At 34.7% G+C, this 21,683-nt stretch overlaps 1 protein-coding gene across 1 annotated transcript in view; it reads left to right on the plus strand.

The window, feature by feature from the left end:
- Positions 1–21,683, plus strand: part of NHLRC2 (NHL repeat containing 2) — a 61,520-nt gene that overhangs the window by 19,098 nt on the left and 20,739 nt on the right. The window contains exons 3-5 of the mRNA XM_046026437.1: positions 1,268–1,723; positions 3,697–3,818; positions 11,975–12,104. Coding sequence (XP_045882393.1) covers positions 1,268–1,723; positions 3,697–3,818; positions 11,975–12,104 — 708 coding nt within the window. The remainder of the gene's footprint in view (positions 1–1,267; positions 1,724–3,696; positions 3,819–11,974; positions 12,105–21,683) is intronic.

Below are 21,683 nucleotides of genomic sequence, written 5' to 3' on the forward strand. Positions count from 1 at the left end.
TGTACCTGCTTTTGTGTACTTTTCTGGGTCCTTAGGCAGGGGGGCTCTGTGTGTATGTGTGTGATGTATGTGTTTTGTTGGGAATTAATAGTTGCAAATGGAAGGATGGGCTATCAGGAAATTATACCCCCTGGGTATATTTTTTATTTTTTCTTCATGCTGATGTGCATAGTTTTTGATGAGTGGGTTGGGAAATTGTAATTTACATATTACCTCTGTTATCTTGGTAGTCAGTATTGAGTTCTTTCTCTGAATCCAGCCAAATGCTTTTTATCTTTTTTGTTTCCTATATCATCTTCTTGACACACTGTGTTGATTAGGTAAAAGAAATATGTTGTTCTTAGTTTTTAGCAGTTCTGCCATCTACAATTAAGGCTTGTTTTAAGAACCATCTAATAGTATTTTTTTTTAAGATTTTATTTATTTATTTGAGAGAGAGCATGAGAGGGGAGAGGTCAGAGGAAGATGCAGACTCCCCGCCAAGCAGGGACCTGGATGTGAGACCTGATCTTGAGACTCCAGAATCATGACCTGTGCCGAAGGCAGTTGCTTAACCAACTGAGCCACCCAGGCGCCCCCATTTAATAGTAATTTTAAATAAAGACCTTACATTATAGAATCATCTTATATTCATTCTGTTTATCTGTAATGTAGGTAGGCCAGAAAAACCTAAGAGATAATATGACAATAAATACTAGCAAAAAGCAGTCATAGCCATTATGAATTTTAAAGGGGAAAAAAATGACAGTATTTTAGTATCTTTGTAAGAAATTAATGTTTTGGGGACGCCTGGGTGGCTCAGTGAGTTAAGTCTCTGCCTTTGGCTCATGTCATGATCTCAGGGTCCTGGGATGAAGTCCTGCATCAGGCTCCCTGCAGCTCCCTTCCCCCCTCTCTCTCTGCCCACCTCTCTGCCTACTTGTGATCTCTCTCTCTGTCAAATAAATAAATAAAATCTTAAAAACAAATTAATGTTTTTTTAAAAATTTGTCTAGATAAAGGACACAAAGAGGTTCAGACCTGAAATACCCACATTATTTCGATCGTATGTATTTTTATGTAATCAAGATTGTCATGAGATTTAAATGGTTTTTTTTTTTAATTCATATTTAAATGCAGTTGAAAACACTATTTTAGTTCTGCCCTTAAAAAAAACAAAAACAAAAACTCTGGACTGTTTATTAATGACCCATAACCTAATGTGTGGATGGTGACATTCAAACTTCAGTGCTTCATGATGTTTAACCTATAATTTTTTCCCATTTAGATGGTCTTCTGATTGTTGGTGTTCACTCGGCTAAGTTTCCAAATGAGAAAGTCCTGGATAACATTAAGAGCGCTGTTCTTCGATACAACATCACCCACCCTGTGGTTAATGATGCAGATGCCAGTCTTTGGCAAGAACTAGAAGTTTCCTGCTGGCCAACTCTGGTCATACTTGGACCCCGTGGAAATATGTTATTTTCTTTGATTGGAGAGGGACACAAAGATAAACTATTTTTATATACTTCCATGGCGTTAAAGTATTACAAAGACAGGGGACAGATCCGAGATGATAAAATTGAAGTAAAACTCTATAAAGATTCTTTGCCACCTTCACCATTGCTGTTTCCTGGCAAAGTAACAGTAGACCATGTTTCTAATAGATTGGTAATAGCAGACACTGGACATCATAGAATTTTGGTCGTCTGGAAGAATGGAGAAATTCAGTACAGCATTGGAGGTAAAGTTTGCTTCTAATTATGATACATAATATATTTTACAGTAAAAAAGCTCAAGGAAATGTATTAAAATTAAAATTTATCGCCCTGGTTTTAGATCTAAAACAGGCTCCTACTGACATCCACGTAGTTAATAAAACCCATTAAGTACATTCCTATTAATCCTGCTTACTCAAGCTGAATTGACATCTAGTAACGTAATAGTCGAAAGTAATTCATCTCTTTGCAGTCCTGCTTTAGTAACATCTGCAGCATTAGTACATAAAGTAGGGGTTATCTGCATTACCAATGCAAATAAACTAGTCTTATTCCTAAGCCTGGTGTTATTCTTAGGATGCCTAGATACTGTTCCCCTAGCTCTTGAATTTTTCACATTTCTTCTTTTTTGTTTTTTTTAGAGTGTATGTTTTATGTTTCTTTTGTTTCAGCAACTTGATGTTTGAGTTGATGACAGGCAGTTATGAGAATTGTTGCTTAAAAGTATGTTTTGGTAGGTTCATTTAAATGGTTAAAATGTTTTTAATTGTATAATTTTCAGAATGGTACAATAAATATTTTCCTTTGTTAAACAGAAAAACCAGCAGTAAGCTACCTTTCCCAAACATGTTTTTAGGAATAATAGTATCTTGAGATAAATTAAAAGTTATCTACAATAATTTTTAAAAATTCTGTGGTCAGATACAATTAGGAAATACTGGTTAGGTGTTTAAGAAACATTTATTGGTGTTGGTGTCCCTCTACTCCTCAGTCTTTTACTTTGCTTATGTACCTTATGAATATTCAGGAGAGGTTATACCATATAATATTTTCTAATCTAAAGGGACCATGATACTCTCCCTTTTTCCCACAGGAAACTCCCATTAACAACAATAATAGTATTATTAATAATAGTAATAATAGCAAACATATATATGCCTGGCATTATTCTAAGCACTTTATCTGTATTAATTTAGTCCTCACAGTGCTATAAGTTAGGTATATTATTACTCCATTTTACAGAAGAGAAATTGAGATATAAAGAACTTGCTTAGATCATTAGCTAGGAAGAGGTAGAGCTTAAACTAAGTCACGTGGGCTCTTGAGTTCATGTTCCTGGCCACTACATTATACTGCTTCTCTTACTAACATGTAGGACAGCAGAGTTCTGCAAAGCATAGTTTGGAAATGCTGACTTACAGGCTTTGTATGGCTTATTGTCTGGTCACAGAAATAACACTTAAACATGTTTTTATGTTGTGCACTCTCCACCCTTGAAACTCTGCATGTATTAGAGAAGTTGAGAAGTAGGCCATTAGACCAGAACCACTCTTTGTCTCTCCAAGCGTTTATAGGATATTACAGAACTTTGTGGCAAAGTGAAATAGTAAATATGCAGGTTTCTTAACCTGGGGTACATAGACTATTAAGAAATGCTTGAATGGCCCTCAGGATCTAGGAACCCCTTGAAATTGTTGGTGACATCTTATGGGTGTATATATTTTTCTAAGGGAAAGGTTCATAATTTTCTGTGTATTGCCAAAGGAGTATATCCTCCAAAATTGTTTAAAAAAAAATCATTCATCTAGATGTGGAAAGATTAAAATTATTTTTAATTCTTCCTAGTCCAGTTAGTAGATAATTAAAGTAGTTTTAAAAATATATTCTCTTCTGATGTATGCTCCTAAAGTAACCATTATCCAGTAAGCCCTGTCATTAGCAAAACTTAATCTTGAGAAAACTGTATCTTGAGAAATATTTTTTAGGTGAAAGTATCATGCTATTTATATTAAAATCCCAGCTTTAAATATAAATTTTATTGATTTATTTTGGTTTGATTTATATATGTTGTAAGTTGATTACCACAACAGGTTCAGCTAACAGCCATCTTTCCCTATAGATACAATAAAAAGAAAATAAAGGAAAGAAAAATATTTGGAGAGGGGTGAGATAACTTTTTAAGTGGAAAAAATTGTCTTGTGGCAATCTTGTCTTTTAGGACCCAACCCTGGAAGAAAAGATGGAATATTTTCAGAGTCAACTTTTAATTCACCACAGGGTGTGGCCATAAGGAATAATATCATATATGTGGCAGATACTGAAAACCACCTTATAAGAAAGGTAATTTTCAATTTTTAAGGAAAAAGGGCATTTACATGCTACATTAAATATTTGGAATGAGAGGGTGATACTTAAACACTTCAAATCCTATACAGCTTTTTTTTCAGAGGGATCTGCTTCTGTTTTATTCTTAGGTAGCTTGTTTTTCTGTGTGTCAGCCTGTAGTTGGCACAGAAGACAAACCTGTCAATCAAGTTTTTTTTATATCCTTTGTTTCAAAGTGCCTAATCACCCCAAAACTCCTCATTTTGCAGTATTTTCCTAACCACTGTTTACAGAGTGATGCTATGTCCTTTTTTCAGTTAAATTTTCTCAAACCTAGAAAAAAAAATCATACCATTCCCACCTCCCTTCAGCTCTAATGCTTTGCCTGGAAATAATTATCAGTCAGTCTTAAAATTTGTTTTACCTCATTTTTAAAAATTATTTTTAAAAGATTTTATTTATTTATTTGAGAGCAAGAGACAGTCAAACAGTGACAGAGCACGAGCAGGGAGAGGAGGCAGAAGGAAAGGGAGAAACAGACTTCCCCGCTGAGCAGGGAGCCCAATGCGGCACTCTGTACCAGGATCCTGAGATCATGACCTGAGCCAAAGGCAGATGCTTAGCCGACTGAGCCACCCAGGCACCCCTTGTTTTACCTCATTATAAAAGTTACATATGATTCTTACTTACTAAGCATGAATTAATACATAAAGGTAAAAAAAGGCTTGTACCATCTATTCTGGGTTCCTAGAGGTAACTAATCATTGTTAAAAAATATTTGTCTTTTCAGTAATTTTCTACTCCTGTACAAATAAATTTATATTTTAAAAGGCTTTCTCTAGAGAATCCTTTTTTAAACAAATGAAATCATACTGTACGTAATAATCTTCTGCAGTTCTTTCAAATTTGTTTTCCATACTAGTTACATGAATGATACGACTGCATAGTATCCCACTGTAGAAGTACTTAGTTATTTTAAACATTTCATATTAATGAATATTTTGGCTATAATGCCTTGGCCTTTAAGTTGCTGTCTATTTAGAAAATAATTAAGTTCATCTAACCCATCCTGCCGAAAAACATTGTTTCAGGTACTTCCTTGCTTTTCTCATTTTTTCTCTGTATTGATACTTGTGCCATTTGACAATATTATCATGTAATATAATAGGAAAAAACATGTCTAGAACTTGTATACCACTTTAAGGTAAATTTCCATGAGGTCACAAAATTTATTTTTACTGCTGAAATCTTAAGCACCTAGGACAGAGGCTGGCCCATTATAGGTGTTGAATAGATATTTGTTGAATGAATTTTTGAGCAAATAACCTATTTAGTGAAATAGTTTCTGAAGTGTATATTCCTCTTAATTTGAAAACATATGAGGCAAGGATTTTGTGGATTTGTTAATTAAAGCAGATTTATTCTTCATAAGTCTTGGAGACTTTGTTCTTAGAGACTTTAATATGTTAATATATTGTGAATACATTAGTGGGGGGATATATGTGCAGTATTTCTAAATTTATTTGACGGAAGAGTCTTTTTTAGGCAGACCTTTTTGTAGGATTAATGATTTTATGGTATGTCACCATTTCCCGCTTTGGGAAAAAGTGCCTTTCTGTTGTTACCAAATCCTTAAAGGTCAACGTTTCTTTATCATTGTCTTTTCAGGGTTGTATGTATGCTTCTATAATTCAGCATGGTGTCTTGGATATCTAACAAGGTGTTAAAATAGATATTTAGCCCACAAATTCAGAGTGTACTTTTTATAATTCTGTGTTTTTTTCTTGCTTTAGAATGTAATGGGTTTTAGAGTATTCACTGCATTTCGAATACATTTTAAGTAGCATAATCACAAAAATTTAGACTACATGAACTTATTTTTAAATTATATGACTTAGGGGCGCCTGGGTGGCTCAGTGGGTTAAGCCTCTGCCTTTGGCTCAGGTCATGATCTCAGGGTCCTGGGATCGAGTCCCGCATCTGGCTCTCTGCTTGGCAGGGAGCCTGCTTCCTCCTCTCTCTCTGACTGTTTCTCTGCCTACTTGTGATCTCTGTCTGTCAAATAAATAAATAAAATTAAAAAAAAATTATATGACTTAGTTTAATGTCTGCAAAATAAAGTGAGATGGAATTATTATTTCTTCTCTTTTTACATATATAAGAATATGGACTGCAGTTTACTTTTGTTTAAGGCCTCATTTGCAGAAGATTGATCATATACGCTCATATTTCACAAATATCACTGTTTCATGCAGACCTGACTTTTGTTTAGAATAATTTCTTTAGTAATTTATAAATTCCCTTTTTGCCCCACTCTTGCTGTTCCCCTACATAAACACACCTGTAGCCAGTCATTCTGGCATGTTTAATTCAAATCTTTCTATTTGTATATGACCTTGTAAGATGTAATGTTTGCGTGTGTCTTTGTAACAACTTTATTGTGATGTATTTTATATAGCACTCATTTCGGGTATACAATCCGAGAATTTTTAGGAAATGTATGTAAGTTGTACAGCCATAACCATAAGTTGTTTTTAGAACATTTTCAGTCCCCCATAAGAACCCTCATGCCCAGTTACAGTTAATCCCTGTTTTTAGGCCCAGCCCTAATCTACTTTCTGTCTATAAATTTGCCTCTTTTGAACATATCATAGAAATAGAATCATATAATATATGACCTTTTGTGTCATCTTTTATTCTGAGCAATGTTTTTGAAGTTCATCTGTGATATTGCTGAATAGCATTCCATTGTATAGCTATACCATATTTTTTCCACCAGTTGATGGACATTTAGTGTGTTTCTAATTTTTGGTTGTTATGAATTCATGTATAAGTTTTATGTAAACATATATTTTCATTTCTCCTGGGTAGATACCTAAGTAAAGGAATTGTTGAGTTACATGTTTTATATTTTATGTTTAACTTCTTAAGAAACTGATGAACTTTTCCACAGTGGTGGTACCATTTTACATTTCTACCTGGAATATTTGTGGGTTCGATTTTTTTCCATATCCTCACCATTATTTGCTATTTTCCATTTTTTAAGTTCTAGCCCTTTTACTAGGTATGATTTGGCCTCTGTGGTTTTGTTAATAATTTCCCTAATGAGTAAAGATGTCAAGCATCTGTTTTCATCCTTACGGATTTCTTGTATATCTTCTTTTGAGAAGTGTCTGTTCAGATTCTTTACCTGTTTTTTAACCTGGTTGCATTTCTTCTAATTGAGTTGTAAGAGTTCTTTGTATATTCTAGATACAAATCCCTATGGGATATGTGATTTTTCAAACACTTTATCACATTTGATGGGTTGTCTTTTTCACTTTCTTAATCATATCTTTTGATGTGAAGAGTTTTAAATTTTGATGATTCCCAATTTTTTTCTTTCGTTGCTTATGCTTTTGGTGTCCTATGTAAGATTACATTGCCAAATGCAAGATCATGAAGATTTACTCCTGTGTTTTCTTCTGAGAGTTTGATAGTTATGGCCCCTTGAGTTCAGTCTTTGCTCCATTTTGAATTTATTTTTCTTATATGATGTGAGGTAGGGGTCCAACTTAATTCTTTTGATTGTGGATATCCAGTTATCCCAGAATCGTGTATTGAAGAGACTTTTATCTCCATTTTCCCCACAAAACATATAATTTTGTGAAATGTTTTTTCTCCATTGAGTAGTCTTGGCAACATTTAGAAAATAATTACTCATACCTCCCATGGGTTTATCTCTGGACTTTCAAGTCTATTCCACTGACATATATATCAGCCTGTATCACAGTAACTTTTAATAAGTTTTTCAATCAGGAAGTAGGAGTCCTCTCATTTTCTTCTTTTTCAGCATTGTTGTGACTGTTCTGAGTCCTTTTCAATTCCATGTGAATTTTAGGATTAGCCTATCCATTCCTGTAAAGTCCTGTTTGTTTCTCATATAAATAATTATATTGTCTGGAAAAACAAATGGGAGTTTTATCTTTTCTCTTCTTATTTTTGTACATCTTATTGTTGGCAAAAACCTCAAATGCCTTTAAACATTGGCAGTAATAGTATATGTCTTGTCATGCTTATAATCTTAAAGGGAGTAAATTTTCTCCAGAAGTTTAATATTTTTATAACTTTAGGAAATAAAATTATTCCTGAGGCTAAATTTTCTGTTCTTGGTTACTAAGAATTATTTTATAATTTTGTGAAATGCATTTTCTACATTTAAATATTTAAATAATTTTTAAAATATTTTATTATTTATTATTATTTATTATAATAAATATAATAAAAATAAATATATTAAAATATATTTAATAAATATATAATATATATTTAATAAATATATAAAAATAAATATAATAAATAATATTATTATTTAAATAATTTTTTGCCCTTGGTGTCTTGATGTAATGAGTTAATAGATTTTTGATGTTCAGTCACCTTTTTATTCTTGTGATAAATCTTACCTAATCATGATTTTTTTTAAAAAAGTCAAGTTGGATTTGATTATCCCAAATTAAATATTTTAAAAATTCATGTTCATAAATTAAATGGCTCTATATTTTCTTATACTGTTCTCACCTGATTTTGGAATCAAGGTCACACCAGCTTCATCAAATGAGCTAATTAATTTTTGCTCTTTTTCTGTTTTTTTTTTTAATAATTTGTCTAACATTAGAATTAATAGTTTTTGAATATTCATTAAAACTCCTCTGTAACATCACCTGGACCTGTGGCTTTTGCAAGAGGAATTATTATAATACGTCTTTGATACATTTCTCTTTTTTTAATTGTATTTATTTATTTAAGATAGAATGAGAGTGAGAGAGAGAGAGAGCACAAGCACAAGGAGCAGCACACAGAGGGAAAGGCATACTCCCTGCTGAGCAGGGAGCCCGATGTGGGCCTGGATCCCAGGACTCCAGGATCATGACCTGAGCTGAAGGCAGACACTTAGCCTACTGAGTCACTCAGGCCCCAAGTCTTAAATACATTTCTTAAGTCAAGATGTATTTCAAGGACCCATCCCTAGATGCCTATTGTATTTTTGCAGATTAGGTTCAGTAAAAATATAAATAAGGTTACATTGACGAATATTCTTTACATTTTCAGGAGATTAAAGAATGGCCACTAAAAATAATGCAAGAGGATACTGCTTAACTAATTCAATGTAATTCACCTTAGTAACAGAATAAAAGATAATAACCATATGATTGCTTTGCTAGATTAGGTATTAAATGTTTTTAAATGTTTTTCTATTTATGATAAAATTAGTAAACATGAAATGAACATCTTCAGTATGATTAAGGGCATCTACAAGAATCTTAGAGCTATGCTTAATGCAAATTATTGAATGCCTTTCCTCCAAGATTGGTAACAAGGCAAGAATCCCCATTCTCACCATACCTGTTAAAAATTATAGTGGAAGTACTAGCCATTGTAATAAGGCAAGAAAGAGAAAAGGCATACAGGCTGAAAGAGAAGAACTGTCTTTATTTGGTAATTGCATATCAGCTATGTAGAAAATTCTAAGAAATCTATGAGAAAAACTGCTTGAATAAGTCAATTTAGGAAGGTTGCTGATCAGTATAAAAAGATCAACAGTATTTTTATAGGTTAGAATTTTTTAATTTTATTTATAGTAATAAAAATACAGAGAATAAGTTGACAAAATACAGGAATTTAAAAATTTTATTTATGTAATAAAACACAAAATAAATTTAACATTGCTGAGAAAAATCAATCCAATGATTAGATTGGAAGGCGCAAGATTAAGGTATCTAGTTTCTCCAAATTGACCTGTAGATTTAATGCAATCTCAAATAAAAATTCCATCAGGCTTTTTTGTTTTGTTTTGTTTTAAAGATAATGACAAGTGGATTCCATTATTTTTACATGGAGGTTTGAAAACAAAGGATTTATTGTATCTATAACAATCTTGGAAAAATAAAGTTAAAAGATACACCAGGTGATTTAAAGATTCAGTGTAATACTATACTAAGTCAAGACAGTGTGATACTTTTATAAGGATAGATGTGTACTTCAATAAAAAAAGAATGGCATTTCTAGAAGTAACCTCATATTTTTCAAAAAGCATCAAAGTAATAAGGGTGAAAGGAAAGTCATTTCTACTTATTACGCTTGAACAACTAGATACTCATTTGGGGGGGAAAAAGACACATGACCCCTATCTCCCACATCATATTACAAACATCAATTCAGTATGCATCACAGACCTAAATGTAAATGTTAAAGCTATGAAGTTTTTAGAAGAAGACATGAGAATCTTTGTGACTTGCAGATAGGCAAGGTTTCTCAAAGACAGAACACAAACAGTCATAAAAAAGATAAATTTGAATTTATCAAAATTTAAAACTTATTAAAATTTACTGTTAAGACAATGAAGACAAGCTACAGGCTGTCAGAAATTAGTCACAAAAATTTACAAAATGTATCCGAAGGGACTAAGATCCATGAAATATGAAGTTCCCTACAGATAAAAAATGGGCAAAGATTTGAAGAGACCTCTCTCAAAAGATGTAAGAATGACCACAAACCCATAAAGTAATCAACATCATGGGTTAAAAAGGAAATGCAAAGTGAAACCATAATGAAATACATCCACTATAATGGTTAAAATTTAAAAGACTGACAAAAAAATGAAAGAACGAACGACTGACTATACTACACCATAGGTTGGCAAGGCAAGGATGTGGAGTAACTGGAACTTGTATAGGTTGGAGGGAATACAGAAATGATAGACCACTCTTCAGGCAGTTTTGTTTTGTTTTGTTTTTTTAAATCAAACTAATCCTGTAACACGGCAGTGACAGTCCTGGGTATGTACAAAAGAGAAGTTAGAAGATACCTTCACCAAAAGACTTACACAAGAATATTGAGAGCAACTCTGTTTGAAGGCCCCAAACTGGAAATAGTCCAGGTATCCATCAGTAGGAAAATAAGTAAATAAACTGTGGTATATTCCTATCATGGAATACTGCTCAGCAGTAAAAAGGAACAAACTACATAAATACGAATAAATCTCAAAAACCTGGTAAGTGAAAGAAGCCTCACACACGAGTCCATACTGTTTGATTCAGTGTATCCCAAGTCCTGGAAGAGCTACAGCTGACTGACCTATGATGGAAAAACAGTACTATTTGCCTTTGGGGGTAGGAGAGATTGGAAGGAGGCTTACCGGGACTTACTGGAGTGAAGATAACATTCAGTATATTTATGTAAGTTGAGGCTACAATGCATTTATGAGAATTCATTGAATGCTACACTTAAGATATGTGCATTTCATTGTAAGTCTTGGCTCCAAAAAAAAAAAACAGAACTGAAAAAATACAGAATACTTGTTCATTACAAGCCATTTGAGATATTTAGGGCCAGTGTACTGATGTTTGTGGCATACTTTGAAATGCATCTAAAAGTGTAAATGGATTAAGGGATTGATAGCTCAGTAAGATACGTGAAAAGCAAGTAAATGAAATGTTGATAGGAGGTAGTGGGTATATGGATCTTTGCTGCAAAATTCTTTCAACTTTTGTGTTTGATAATTTTCATGGTAAGTGTGGGTGGAAGGATTTTAGGGGATTAAACCAAAGTGCCTTTTCTTCAGTAGACTTCATTATTCTAGTTTATAAAGTGGAGGCAGTGTAATGTAGTAGAGCTAGAACTAACTGGGTTTAAATTCCAGATCTTTGTTTTACCTTTATGATCTGTGCATCAGTTTCCTCAATATTAATCAAAATCACAGTCATAGGTTATTGTGAGGACGGATGGATGGATGATTCTTGGATCAGTGCCTAGCACATATTAAGCTCTATATTTGTCAATTACTAGTCAAGCATAATTGAAATACATATGTTTACTTTTAAGAAACATGCATCTTTCTAGATTTTGCTTTGAAATTTCAAATTTCACTTTCTTCAACACCTTTTATAGTTAAGATGACATCAACACCAATCCTTGTAGAGTCCAGTGATGAGGAAAGGGGAGAGTGGATGGATGGGGAAATGAAAAGGACTGTGTTTTGTGCATTTGAATAACAAGCTCCCCCTATTGATTAGTCCTTTTTTAGCTTTTCGTTTTTTAGGAGTTTTTGTGTTGCAAAAATTGGAAATCTTCATGTACCAAAAGGAAAAAAAAAAAAGTAACATACATTGCATAAAACATGTTAATTTTTATAGATTGATCTAGAAGCGGAGATGGTGAGCACTGTGGCTGGCATTGGAATTCAAGGTACAGATAAAGAAGGCGGAGCTCAAGGAGAAGAACAACCCATTAGTTCCCCTTGGGATGTAGTTTTTGGAACTTCAGGTATGTAAACTTTTAATACTAAATATAAGTAAACTTTGCTTAACAAATGTAAGATTTTTAAAATATTCTGGGGACATTAATTTGGATTAATTCTAATTGCTACTTGTTTTATACATTTATTGCCTATGGTGGGATTTATTGTGTAAAAATAAAGCCAGCAGTAATAAATATATCTTACAGTATACATTGTTACATAGAACATTATGTATTATATTTTATATACAACATAGACTATATGTTACTCTAATGTTAAAAAATTTTGTCTTAGCTGCAGTTTCCAATTAAAACAGTTCTGAATAGTTTTAAATTGGAAAGATTATAGTTTCAGAATCTAAAGTGATTATTCATGAACTGTGCTATTTAAAAATGTCCTTTTTATTTACTCTAAATGAAATCAAGAAATGATAGCTTTTTTTTTTTAGATTATTAAAATTTGCATTGAAATATTAATAGCTCCATTTGGGTAATTAAAAAAAAAACTTTACTAAATTATGTAGATATTGATAATGGATGAGATTTACATTATCTTTATAACTTTATTACTTGTATTAATTGACTAAAAATAACCTTGGAGCATTAGTACTCTTATTTTTCATTGGTCCTCAGTGATTCTGAGATAGTAACCTATTACGTAAAACCAGAGTAATGAATAAAGAAAGTTAATAGAACACATTGAAAATAGAATTTGGGACTAAATGGTTTGTATGATCTGAATTATATTTATAGAGTGAATAAGCAGTAGCTTAGTTTAGTGGCTTTACATTTGAGATAATTTCCTATTGTGATGTTAATCTGGTTATAATTCAAAGACCTTAATTTTTTCCATTGTGATTAACTTTATAAAGCTTTTAATATTCATAAAATAATTGAAAGAACTTCTGATACTACTACACTTACAGAAACAACTTGGGTATTTGCATAAGTTACTTTGCGACTTTTATTTTTGGAATTCTCTGTCCTAATAAGCATAAGTTGTTTTAGTGGCTCACAGGGAGAAGGGGTTGGGAAGGGAGGAGAGCAGTGTCCCAAGGCACAATCAATAAGGGGATATATGCAGAGAATTTTAAAACAGTAGTAAAAGTAGCTATAGTTCAGTCCTCTTTTTGTCACTGTGCTCCCTCAATTCTAAATATTTCAGGGTTAAAAATTCTTATCCCCAGGGGCGCCTGGGTGGCTCAGTTTGTTGAGCGACTGCCTTCGGCTCAGGTCATGATCCCAGAGTCCTGAGATCGAGTCCCACATCAGGCTCCCTGCTCCTTGGAGAGTCTGCTTCTCCCTCTGACTTTCTCCCCTCTCATGCTCTCTCTCACTGTCTCTCTCTCAAATAAATAAAATCTAAAAAAAAAAAAAAAAAATTTTTTTTTTAAATTCTTATCCCCACAAGGACTTATCTATCAGCCCTGCCTCCTTGCCTTTGATTCACTGAGCTATTTGAACATAAACCTTATAGACAGAAAAATAGTTTGAAACCTCTCAGTAAAATAGTCAAAGTAGATGAGAATGGTTACTTTGATATATGCTGTTACCCTCCCTCCTGGGAAAAAAAAGTCTTCTCTGGTTAGCATGTAAGCCCTCCAGGATTTGAAGCTAATAGGGCGTATAACATTTCAGTTAAAGATATTTATGTTTTGCAACTCACAACTTGTATTTACTGTATTTGTTAGTAATTGCTACAATAACACTTCATAAGAAATCATCCCAAAACTCATACAAACCTCAAGCTTTATTTCTTACTCATATATATATATATATATATATATATAGGATTGGGGTTCAGCTGATGAAGGTTAAGCCTGGACTAAGTTCCAGGCTGTTTCTTGGATCTAGATCTGCCCCATTTGTTTCTCAACCTCCTTGAGCCAACAGCTGTCTGTTGAAGCATATTCTTTTGCCAAAAGACTATGACTGTTACTCTCACAGGAGAGTAAGCCCAGTGAAACACATTTTAAGCTCATTTTGCTCATGTCGTATCTGCTTACTTACTGTTACTAAGCAAACCACACGAGTAAGCTCAAAGTCATGGAGCAGGGATATGCACTTCGCCTGCAGTGAGGACATGGTAAGGGTATGGATGTACAGTACTACAACAGAGGAGTGAAGAGTTAAAACTAGTAATTCTGTCTGTCACATAAATCTATTTGCATTGCTTGAAAACAGGATATACTTTACTGGATACTTTATTTAGTTGGATTTCTTTAAGTATTTTTTCTAGGCTAAAAGATTTTCAAACTTTATAGCATGGAATCTCTGGTTGTTTATTTCCTATTGAGAATGCACCCAAATTGTTTTCTAAGGGAAATCTTGGCTGTAGAGACAAGTACCCTCCCAGCTTCCAGCTGGAGTAATGTGCTGAGACTGCTGTCTTTATTAAGCTCAAGTTCTCTATAAGGGAAGTGAGTCCTGCCTTAGCTCAGCAGATCATTAAGAGCATATGGCTCTACATTTCACTTATGACTTAGAATAGCTTCACTCCAGGTACTTGGCAAAAGGAGTAATCTTGAATGCACTCAAGCTTAACACCTTTCAAAATATTAAGAGAAAATGGTTTTCAAGCACTATATGAAGGACTTGTAATCACAATGACTGCTCTAGTAGAAGAGTTTTTAGCCTTCAGTCGTATACCCCAGGCGTTCCTGGCTAGGCCTTTTTGAGGTACTTAAACTTCTCAGAAATTCTGTATGAGATTTGCAGGGGGGGCAGAGTGCACCTGGGTGACTCAGTCAGTGAAGCATCTGCCTTTGACTCAGGTCATAATCCTAGGGTCCTGGAATGGAGCCCCTCATCGGGCTCCCTGCTCCATGGCAAGCCTGCTTCTCCCTCTCCCACTCCGCCTGCTTGTGTTCCTTCTCTCAGTGTCAAATAAATAAATAAAGTCTTAAAAAAAAAGATTTGGGGGAATTGGTCAGTTTTTCATCAGAATTTCAAAGTTGTACATTACCCAAAAGCATTTTCAGAACCACTGCTCTCAAATACTCTAAAATCTAGTCCTGTCTATCTATTGTCAGAGTATGGGGAAAGTGGTTTATAGAATATTTGTTCTTAGAGTTGTTTTTACTAAATACTATTTTGGCATCATGTCATTCATTTAAAAATGTATCAACACATACATATCTATATGTGTATGTGTGTTTGATAGTACGTATTTCACCAAATAGAGTCCTTTGGGACACGTTATGATTTTTACTATAGGGATTTGTTGGTAGTTCAATCATTACCTTATAAATAAATTTCTCTACTAGAGAAATTTTTTTCTGATCCCTGTATTATAGATAATACTTTTTTCCTAAGTATTAAGTTTGATTTAAGTTCTTGATAATTTGAATATCATAACTGATTTTATTTGCTTTGTTGTACTGATTGCTAGAAAACAGAGACAAGTGATCTTTAGTAAAGTATAATGGAAACATGGCATTCTTTTTTTTTTTTTTTTAAGATTTTATTTGTTTATTTGACAGAGATCACAAGTAGGCAGAGAGGCGAATGGCGGTGTGGCGGGGGGAAGCAGGCTCTCCGCTGAGCAAAGAACCTGATGCAGGGTCCGATTCCAGGACCCTGAGATCATGACCTGAGCCAAAGGCAGAGGCTTTAACCCACTGAGCCATCCAGGTGGCCCACAAATGTACATTTTTAAGGCAATCTTTTGATGTAGGACCAAAACCGTCATGTAGCCTCCGACAGTCTTGTACCATTCCATATCAACTGTTTGGGTTTTCTTAAAGTGTGATGAGAATTTTAAAACACTTGGAAGGAAGTCTGGGGGCTGCAGTGTATTTAACTTACTCTTTCAATTGTCTTTCCACACTTAGTTTAACAATTTGACTTGGCTACTTGCTTTTATTAAGTCTTTCCGAAGTATTCAATTTTTTTTCATAAAAACAGCTTTCCATTTGCATTCTTAAGTGAATTGGTTGCTATATAAATAAATTATGTAATTGTACAACTAGTTTAAACATGTGGAATTAAACACAACTTGAAGGGGACTAGCTTAGAAAAATTGTTCTTCTAAATACTTAGGTTTTTTAACACTTTAAGAGAATATTTGTGAAATTCTGGTATAGTTGTGAGTTTGAGAGAGGATGGAATTATCAGGAGGAAAACATGGAAACTAGATTCGGGGTTGTGGTATCTTCCTCCATTGGGCTGTCCTGCAGTGCAGACAATGGCCCCCAGCTACAGCTAGCATTTGCAGACAAGTCTCAGGCATCTGAGTAAGACGTCAAGAAGAGACCTAAATATGATTTCTCCTACAGAAAGTTGACTATGAAACAAGACTATACAATTGACCTTTGAATATGCAGGGGTTAGGGACACTGACCTCCCCGCAAGGAAAAGTCTGCATGTAACTTTGACTCTCCCAAAACTTAATAGCCTACTGTTAACTGGAAGCCTTACTGACAGCATAAACAGTTGATTGACGTGTAGTTTGTATATTATATGTATTTTATGCTGCTTTTTTTTTTAAGATTTTTTTCATTTGTTTGTCAGAGAGAGCATGCAAGCAGGGAAAGCAGCAGAGGGAGAGGGAGAAGCAGGCTTCCTACTGAGCAGGGAGCCTAATACAGGACTAGATCCCAGCATCCTGGGATCATGACCTGAACCAAAGGCAGACACTTCGCTGACTGAGTCACCCAGGCATCCCTATATACTGTATTCTTACAAAGAAGTAACCTAGACAAAAGAAAATGTTAAGAAAATCATAAAAGAAAATACAATTACAGTACTATACTGTATTGATTGAAAAAAATCTGTGCATAAGTGGACCCATGTAGTTCAGACCTGTTTTCAGTGGTCAACTGTACATTGAGAGATCCATCCAGATAGAGTAAAATTTAAAAAGGAAATAAAAGAATGAAAAACAGAAATTTTTAGACTAGTGGTTCCTTGTGGGAAAAAGAGGGGATATGATCATGGAAGGATACATGAGGTTTTCAAATAATATTCTTCTTCTTCAGCTTGGTTGTGTGCATAGATTTTTAGTTATTAAACTTTATATATAAGGTATCCATTTGTATGGTTTTTTTTTTTAATTTTTTAAGGTTTTATTTATTTATTTGACAGAGAGAGATCACAAGTAGGCAGAGAGGCAGGCGCGGGGGTGGGGAAGAGGAGGCTCCCTGCTGAGCAGAGAGCCAGATGGGGGGCTCCATCCCAGGAACCTGGGATCATGACCTGAGCCAAAGGCAGAGGCTTTAACTCACTGAGCCACCCAGGCGCCCCTGTATGTATGTTTAATTTAAAATTGACCTTTAAAAACAATAGATTAGGTAAAGAACGAAAAATAATGTGGATGAATACACATCTGAATGTGTATCTTATCAAGAGACCCATTTAAGAAACAACATACTTGAAGAGCTTAGAGAAAGGTACTTTAGTACCTCTGATTATTTCAGTATACATGTATTGTGAAGGGGCATGTATGTATTTTAAATGGCGACTAATGGGCTAAATATTTAGCCCAGTCATGCCATCACAGTAATAAAAGCATAAAAATAACACAAAACAATTTTTACAAAAGAGATTGTTTCATCTTTGTTCCTTTTTTATTATCACTGTGAATAATGGTCAGAGCTTCATAATGCACTAAAAATAATTACTAACTACAATAAATTTATAGTTTTTCAAAATCTTCGCAGTGTTTCTAAGAGCTTTTTTATCATAAAGGTCAAAACCCCTGCTAGTCTCTAAGTACCGTAGACGTTTCCTGATTCAGAATAATTTATGGAAAGGACAATGTGCCCAAATCCCATTAACCTTCCCTGGCCCTTTAATCAGCATTTTATAATTTAGCTGTTCTCATACAACTTTAAATGATTGAAATCCGGCTGTTTAGTATGCTAGTCTAAAAATCTAGTGTTGGTACTTATGTGCTTAGATAATATGCTTCTTTGATTTCCATTAATATGATATAAAATTTAAAAAACATCCTCTAAAATAGGTGAGGTTTTTTTGAGGAATAAACTTTATACAGCGTGACTAATATGTTTTTATTTTGTTAAAATGGTTTCATATTTAAAATCTGAGAGAAGATTCTTTTATTATCACATTGACTTTGTATTTATAAGATTTTTTTTCCATTTTATTTATTTTTTCAGCGTAACAGTATTCATTCTTTTTGCACAACACCCAGTGCTCCATGCAAAATGTGCCCTCCCCATTACCCACCACCTGTTCCCCCAACCTCCCACCCCTGACCCTTCAAAACCCTCAGGTTGTTTTTCAGAGTCCATAGTCTCTTATGGTTCGCCTCCCCTTCCAAATTTTTTTTTTTTAATAAACATATAATGTATTTTTATCCCCAGGGGTACAGGTGTGTGAATCGCCAGGTTTACACACTTCACAGCACTCACGATAGCACTTACCCTCCCCAATGTCCATAGCCCCCTCCCCCTCTCCCAATCCCACCTCCCCCCAGCAACCCCCAGTTTGTTTTGTGAGATTAAGAGTCATTTATGGTTGTATTTATAAGATTTTTTAAATAAAATTTTTAATGAGGTATAATTTATAGAAAGTGAAATTCACCCTTATTATGTATAGGTTCTATGTATTTTGATAAACCTATACAGTCTTCTAGCCATTACTGCCGTTAACATACAGAATATTTCCATCACCCCCCAAAAGTTCTCATGACCCTTGGTTCAGTCTCCCTCCCACCCCTCTACCACTCACTGCAGCTACTGGCAACAATCATCTATTTCTTGTTGCTCATTATAGTCTTTATGCCTATCTGCTTCCATTTAGCTTTTTTTTTTTTAAGGTTTTATTTATTTATTTGACAGACAGAGATCACAAGTAGGCAGAGAGGCAGGCAGAGAGAGAGGAAGGGAAGCAGGCTCCCCGCTGAGCAGAGAGCCCGACGTGGGGCTCGATCCCAGGACCCTGGGATCATGACCTGAGCCGAAGGCAGAGGCTTTAACCCACTGAGCCACCCAGAAGCCCCTCCATTTAGCTTTTGACATTCATCCCTGTTGCTACTTGTATCAGCAGTTTTTTCTTGAGTAGTATTCCATTGTATGGCCTAACACACTTTGTTTATTAATTCACTAGTTGATAGACATTTTTATTTATTTATTTATTTATTTATTTTTAAAGATTTTATTTATTTATTTGACAAACAGATCACAAGTAGGTAGAGAGAGAGAGAGGAGGAAGCAGGCTCCTTGCTGAGCAGAGAGCCCGATGTGGGGCTCGATCCCAAGACCCTGGAATCATGACCTGAGCCGAAGGCAGAGGCTTTAACCCACTGAGCCACCCAGGTCCCCAGTTGATAGACATTTTTAATATCTCTAGTTTATGGCAGTGACTATAAACATTTGTGTACAGGTTTTTATGTGGACATACGTATTTATTTTCTTGAGTAGATGCTTAGGAATTGAAACTGCTGGGTCACATGGTAAGTGTATGTGTAGTTTTATAAGAAATTGCCAAACTGTTTTCTTAGAGTCCCAAGTGTCCTGGAATAATACCACTTTAGCCTGGAGAACTTCTGTAACATTTCTTGAGACACATGTCTACTGACATTAATTTCTTTTGGCCTTCCTTTTTTAAGTAGGGTGGTTGGAGGTAGGATGTCTGAAAAAGTATTTACCTTCATTTTTGAAAGGTATTTTTTACTCGATATGCAAGTCTGTATTGACTTTTAATATGTATAATATATATTTAATGTATTATATATAATATATATTAATAATTAATATATAATAAATAATATATATTTAATATATGTATATACACACAAACTTTGAAGATGTTGTTACACTGCCTTATAACTTACATAGTTTTGTGGGTTTTTTTAAAGATTTTATTTATTTACTTGACAGAAAGAGATCACAAGTAGGCAGAGAGGCAGGCAGAGAGAGAGAGAGGGAAGCAGGCCCCCTGCTGAGCAGAGAGCCCGATGCAGGACTTGATCCCAGGACCCTGAGATCATGACTTGAGCCGAAGGCAGCAGCTTAACCCACTGAGCCACCCAGGCACCCCAACTTACATAGTTTTAAACAAGAGTTCTAATTATTTTCCTAGTTCCTTCATGACTGCCTTCAAGATTTTCTCTTTGGTTTGACTGATATGTCCAGAAGTTATCCTGCTTAGAATTCTTGAGTCTGTAGTTTTGTGTTCTTCAGCTCTTCAAATATGTCTTCTGCTCCTTTCTTTCTCTTCTTTCTGGGATTTCAGTTACTTGTATGTAAGCAACTCTTACATACCATGTTTTCATTTTATTTTACCCCTTTTTCTCCCTTTTGTGTTTTGTTCATATAATTTATATTGATTTATCTTTAGGGTCATTGTTTGCTCAGCTATGTTTAATCAACTGATGAGTTTGTTGAAGGAATTTTTATCACTGATTCTTTTTGGTATTGCATTTCCATTTTATTATTTCTTACAGATTCCATCTACCTGTTTAAATTCTTCATCTGTATAGGTGTATTGACCGCTTTTTTTCTCTAGATTCTTTAACGTAGAAAGTCCATGTCGTGTAGTTGTAAATTTCAGGTCATCTCTGAGTCTGTTTCTGTTGATTGCTTTTTCTCTTGAAAATGGGGTTTTGGTTTTGGTTTTGGGATTGTTTTATTTTGTTCTGCTTTTCTTTTATATGTGTCTTCTCATTTTTTGTTATATTCCAGTAATTTTGAGTAGAACTGTAGAGGCTGATGAGATCCATGTATTTATGCCATTATAAGGGAGGTTGAGTCAATTTAATCAGAACCTAGGCTGACTCGGGTTTTATTGCTGTGCTTACTGTCAGTTTATCACAGCTTTCACATCGCTCTGGCACTGGGCTGCTGTTACCTTAGCACGGGGGCCTACATGCCGGAAGGTTTTTCTCAGTGTCAATACCTGGCAGTGTTCAGTCATCCTGCACAGCTGAGCCCCAGGGTGCTCGTCTCCCTGTACTCTCGCAGCTCCCCACGAGGCAGATAGCTGCTATTTGGTACTCTGTACTAAGCTGCAGTGGGACTAAGGAGGTGTTCTGTTCTTCTGGTCAGCCTCAGTCTCCGGGAGACTCTGTGTGCCTGGGCCTCCATGAAAGGAGGTAGGGAGCTTTTTCATTGTTCCTGTTCTTTCTATCTCTGGCAGCTAAACTCTGAGTGGTTTTGAGGAATTTTCTGCTGCTCCCTCAGCAGTGGAAAACCTATATTGGTGTTAGTATGGGGTCTTTGGCCAAAGGTAGTTCTCTGCCCCTCCCCCAGAGAGAGGTAGAAAGGTTGGTTTTTTTTTTTTGTTTGTTTTCTACCCTTCTACAGCTATGATTCGTGTTTTCCTGTGCGATGGGGGTGTTAGGCTTTACTTCTTTCTCCTAATGGCCTGAGGTTTTGCTTCCTAGGAGGTTTAGAGACTGTGTAGAAAAAAAAGTACACAAATGGACAATTTCCCAGTTGCTATTTAGAGGGTTCTAATGATTGGGATCTATTTTTGGTCATAGCTGCTTAATATAACACTGAATTTTTAAAAGCTCATTGGCAGGTAATTTGCTTTTATTTTCATATTTCATTTGCTGGTTTTATTCCTATCTTCAAGAATTATTTCACTAATCCTTACTAATGAAAGATTTTTCCTTTTAAAATACTTGCTAAACCTTTT

This window comes from Meles meles, chromosome 13 (assembly GCF_922984935.1).
Source record: "Meles meles chromosome 13, mMelMel3.1 paternal haplotype, whole genome shotgun sequence".
Taxonomy (NCBI): domain Eukaryota; kingdom Metazoa; phylum Chordata; class Mammalia; order Carnivora; family Mustelidae; genus Meles; species Meles meles.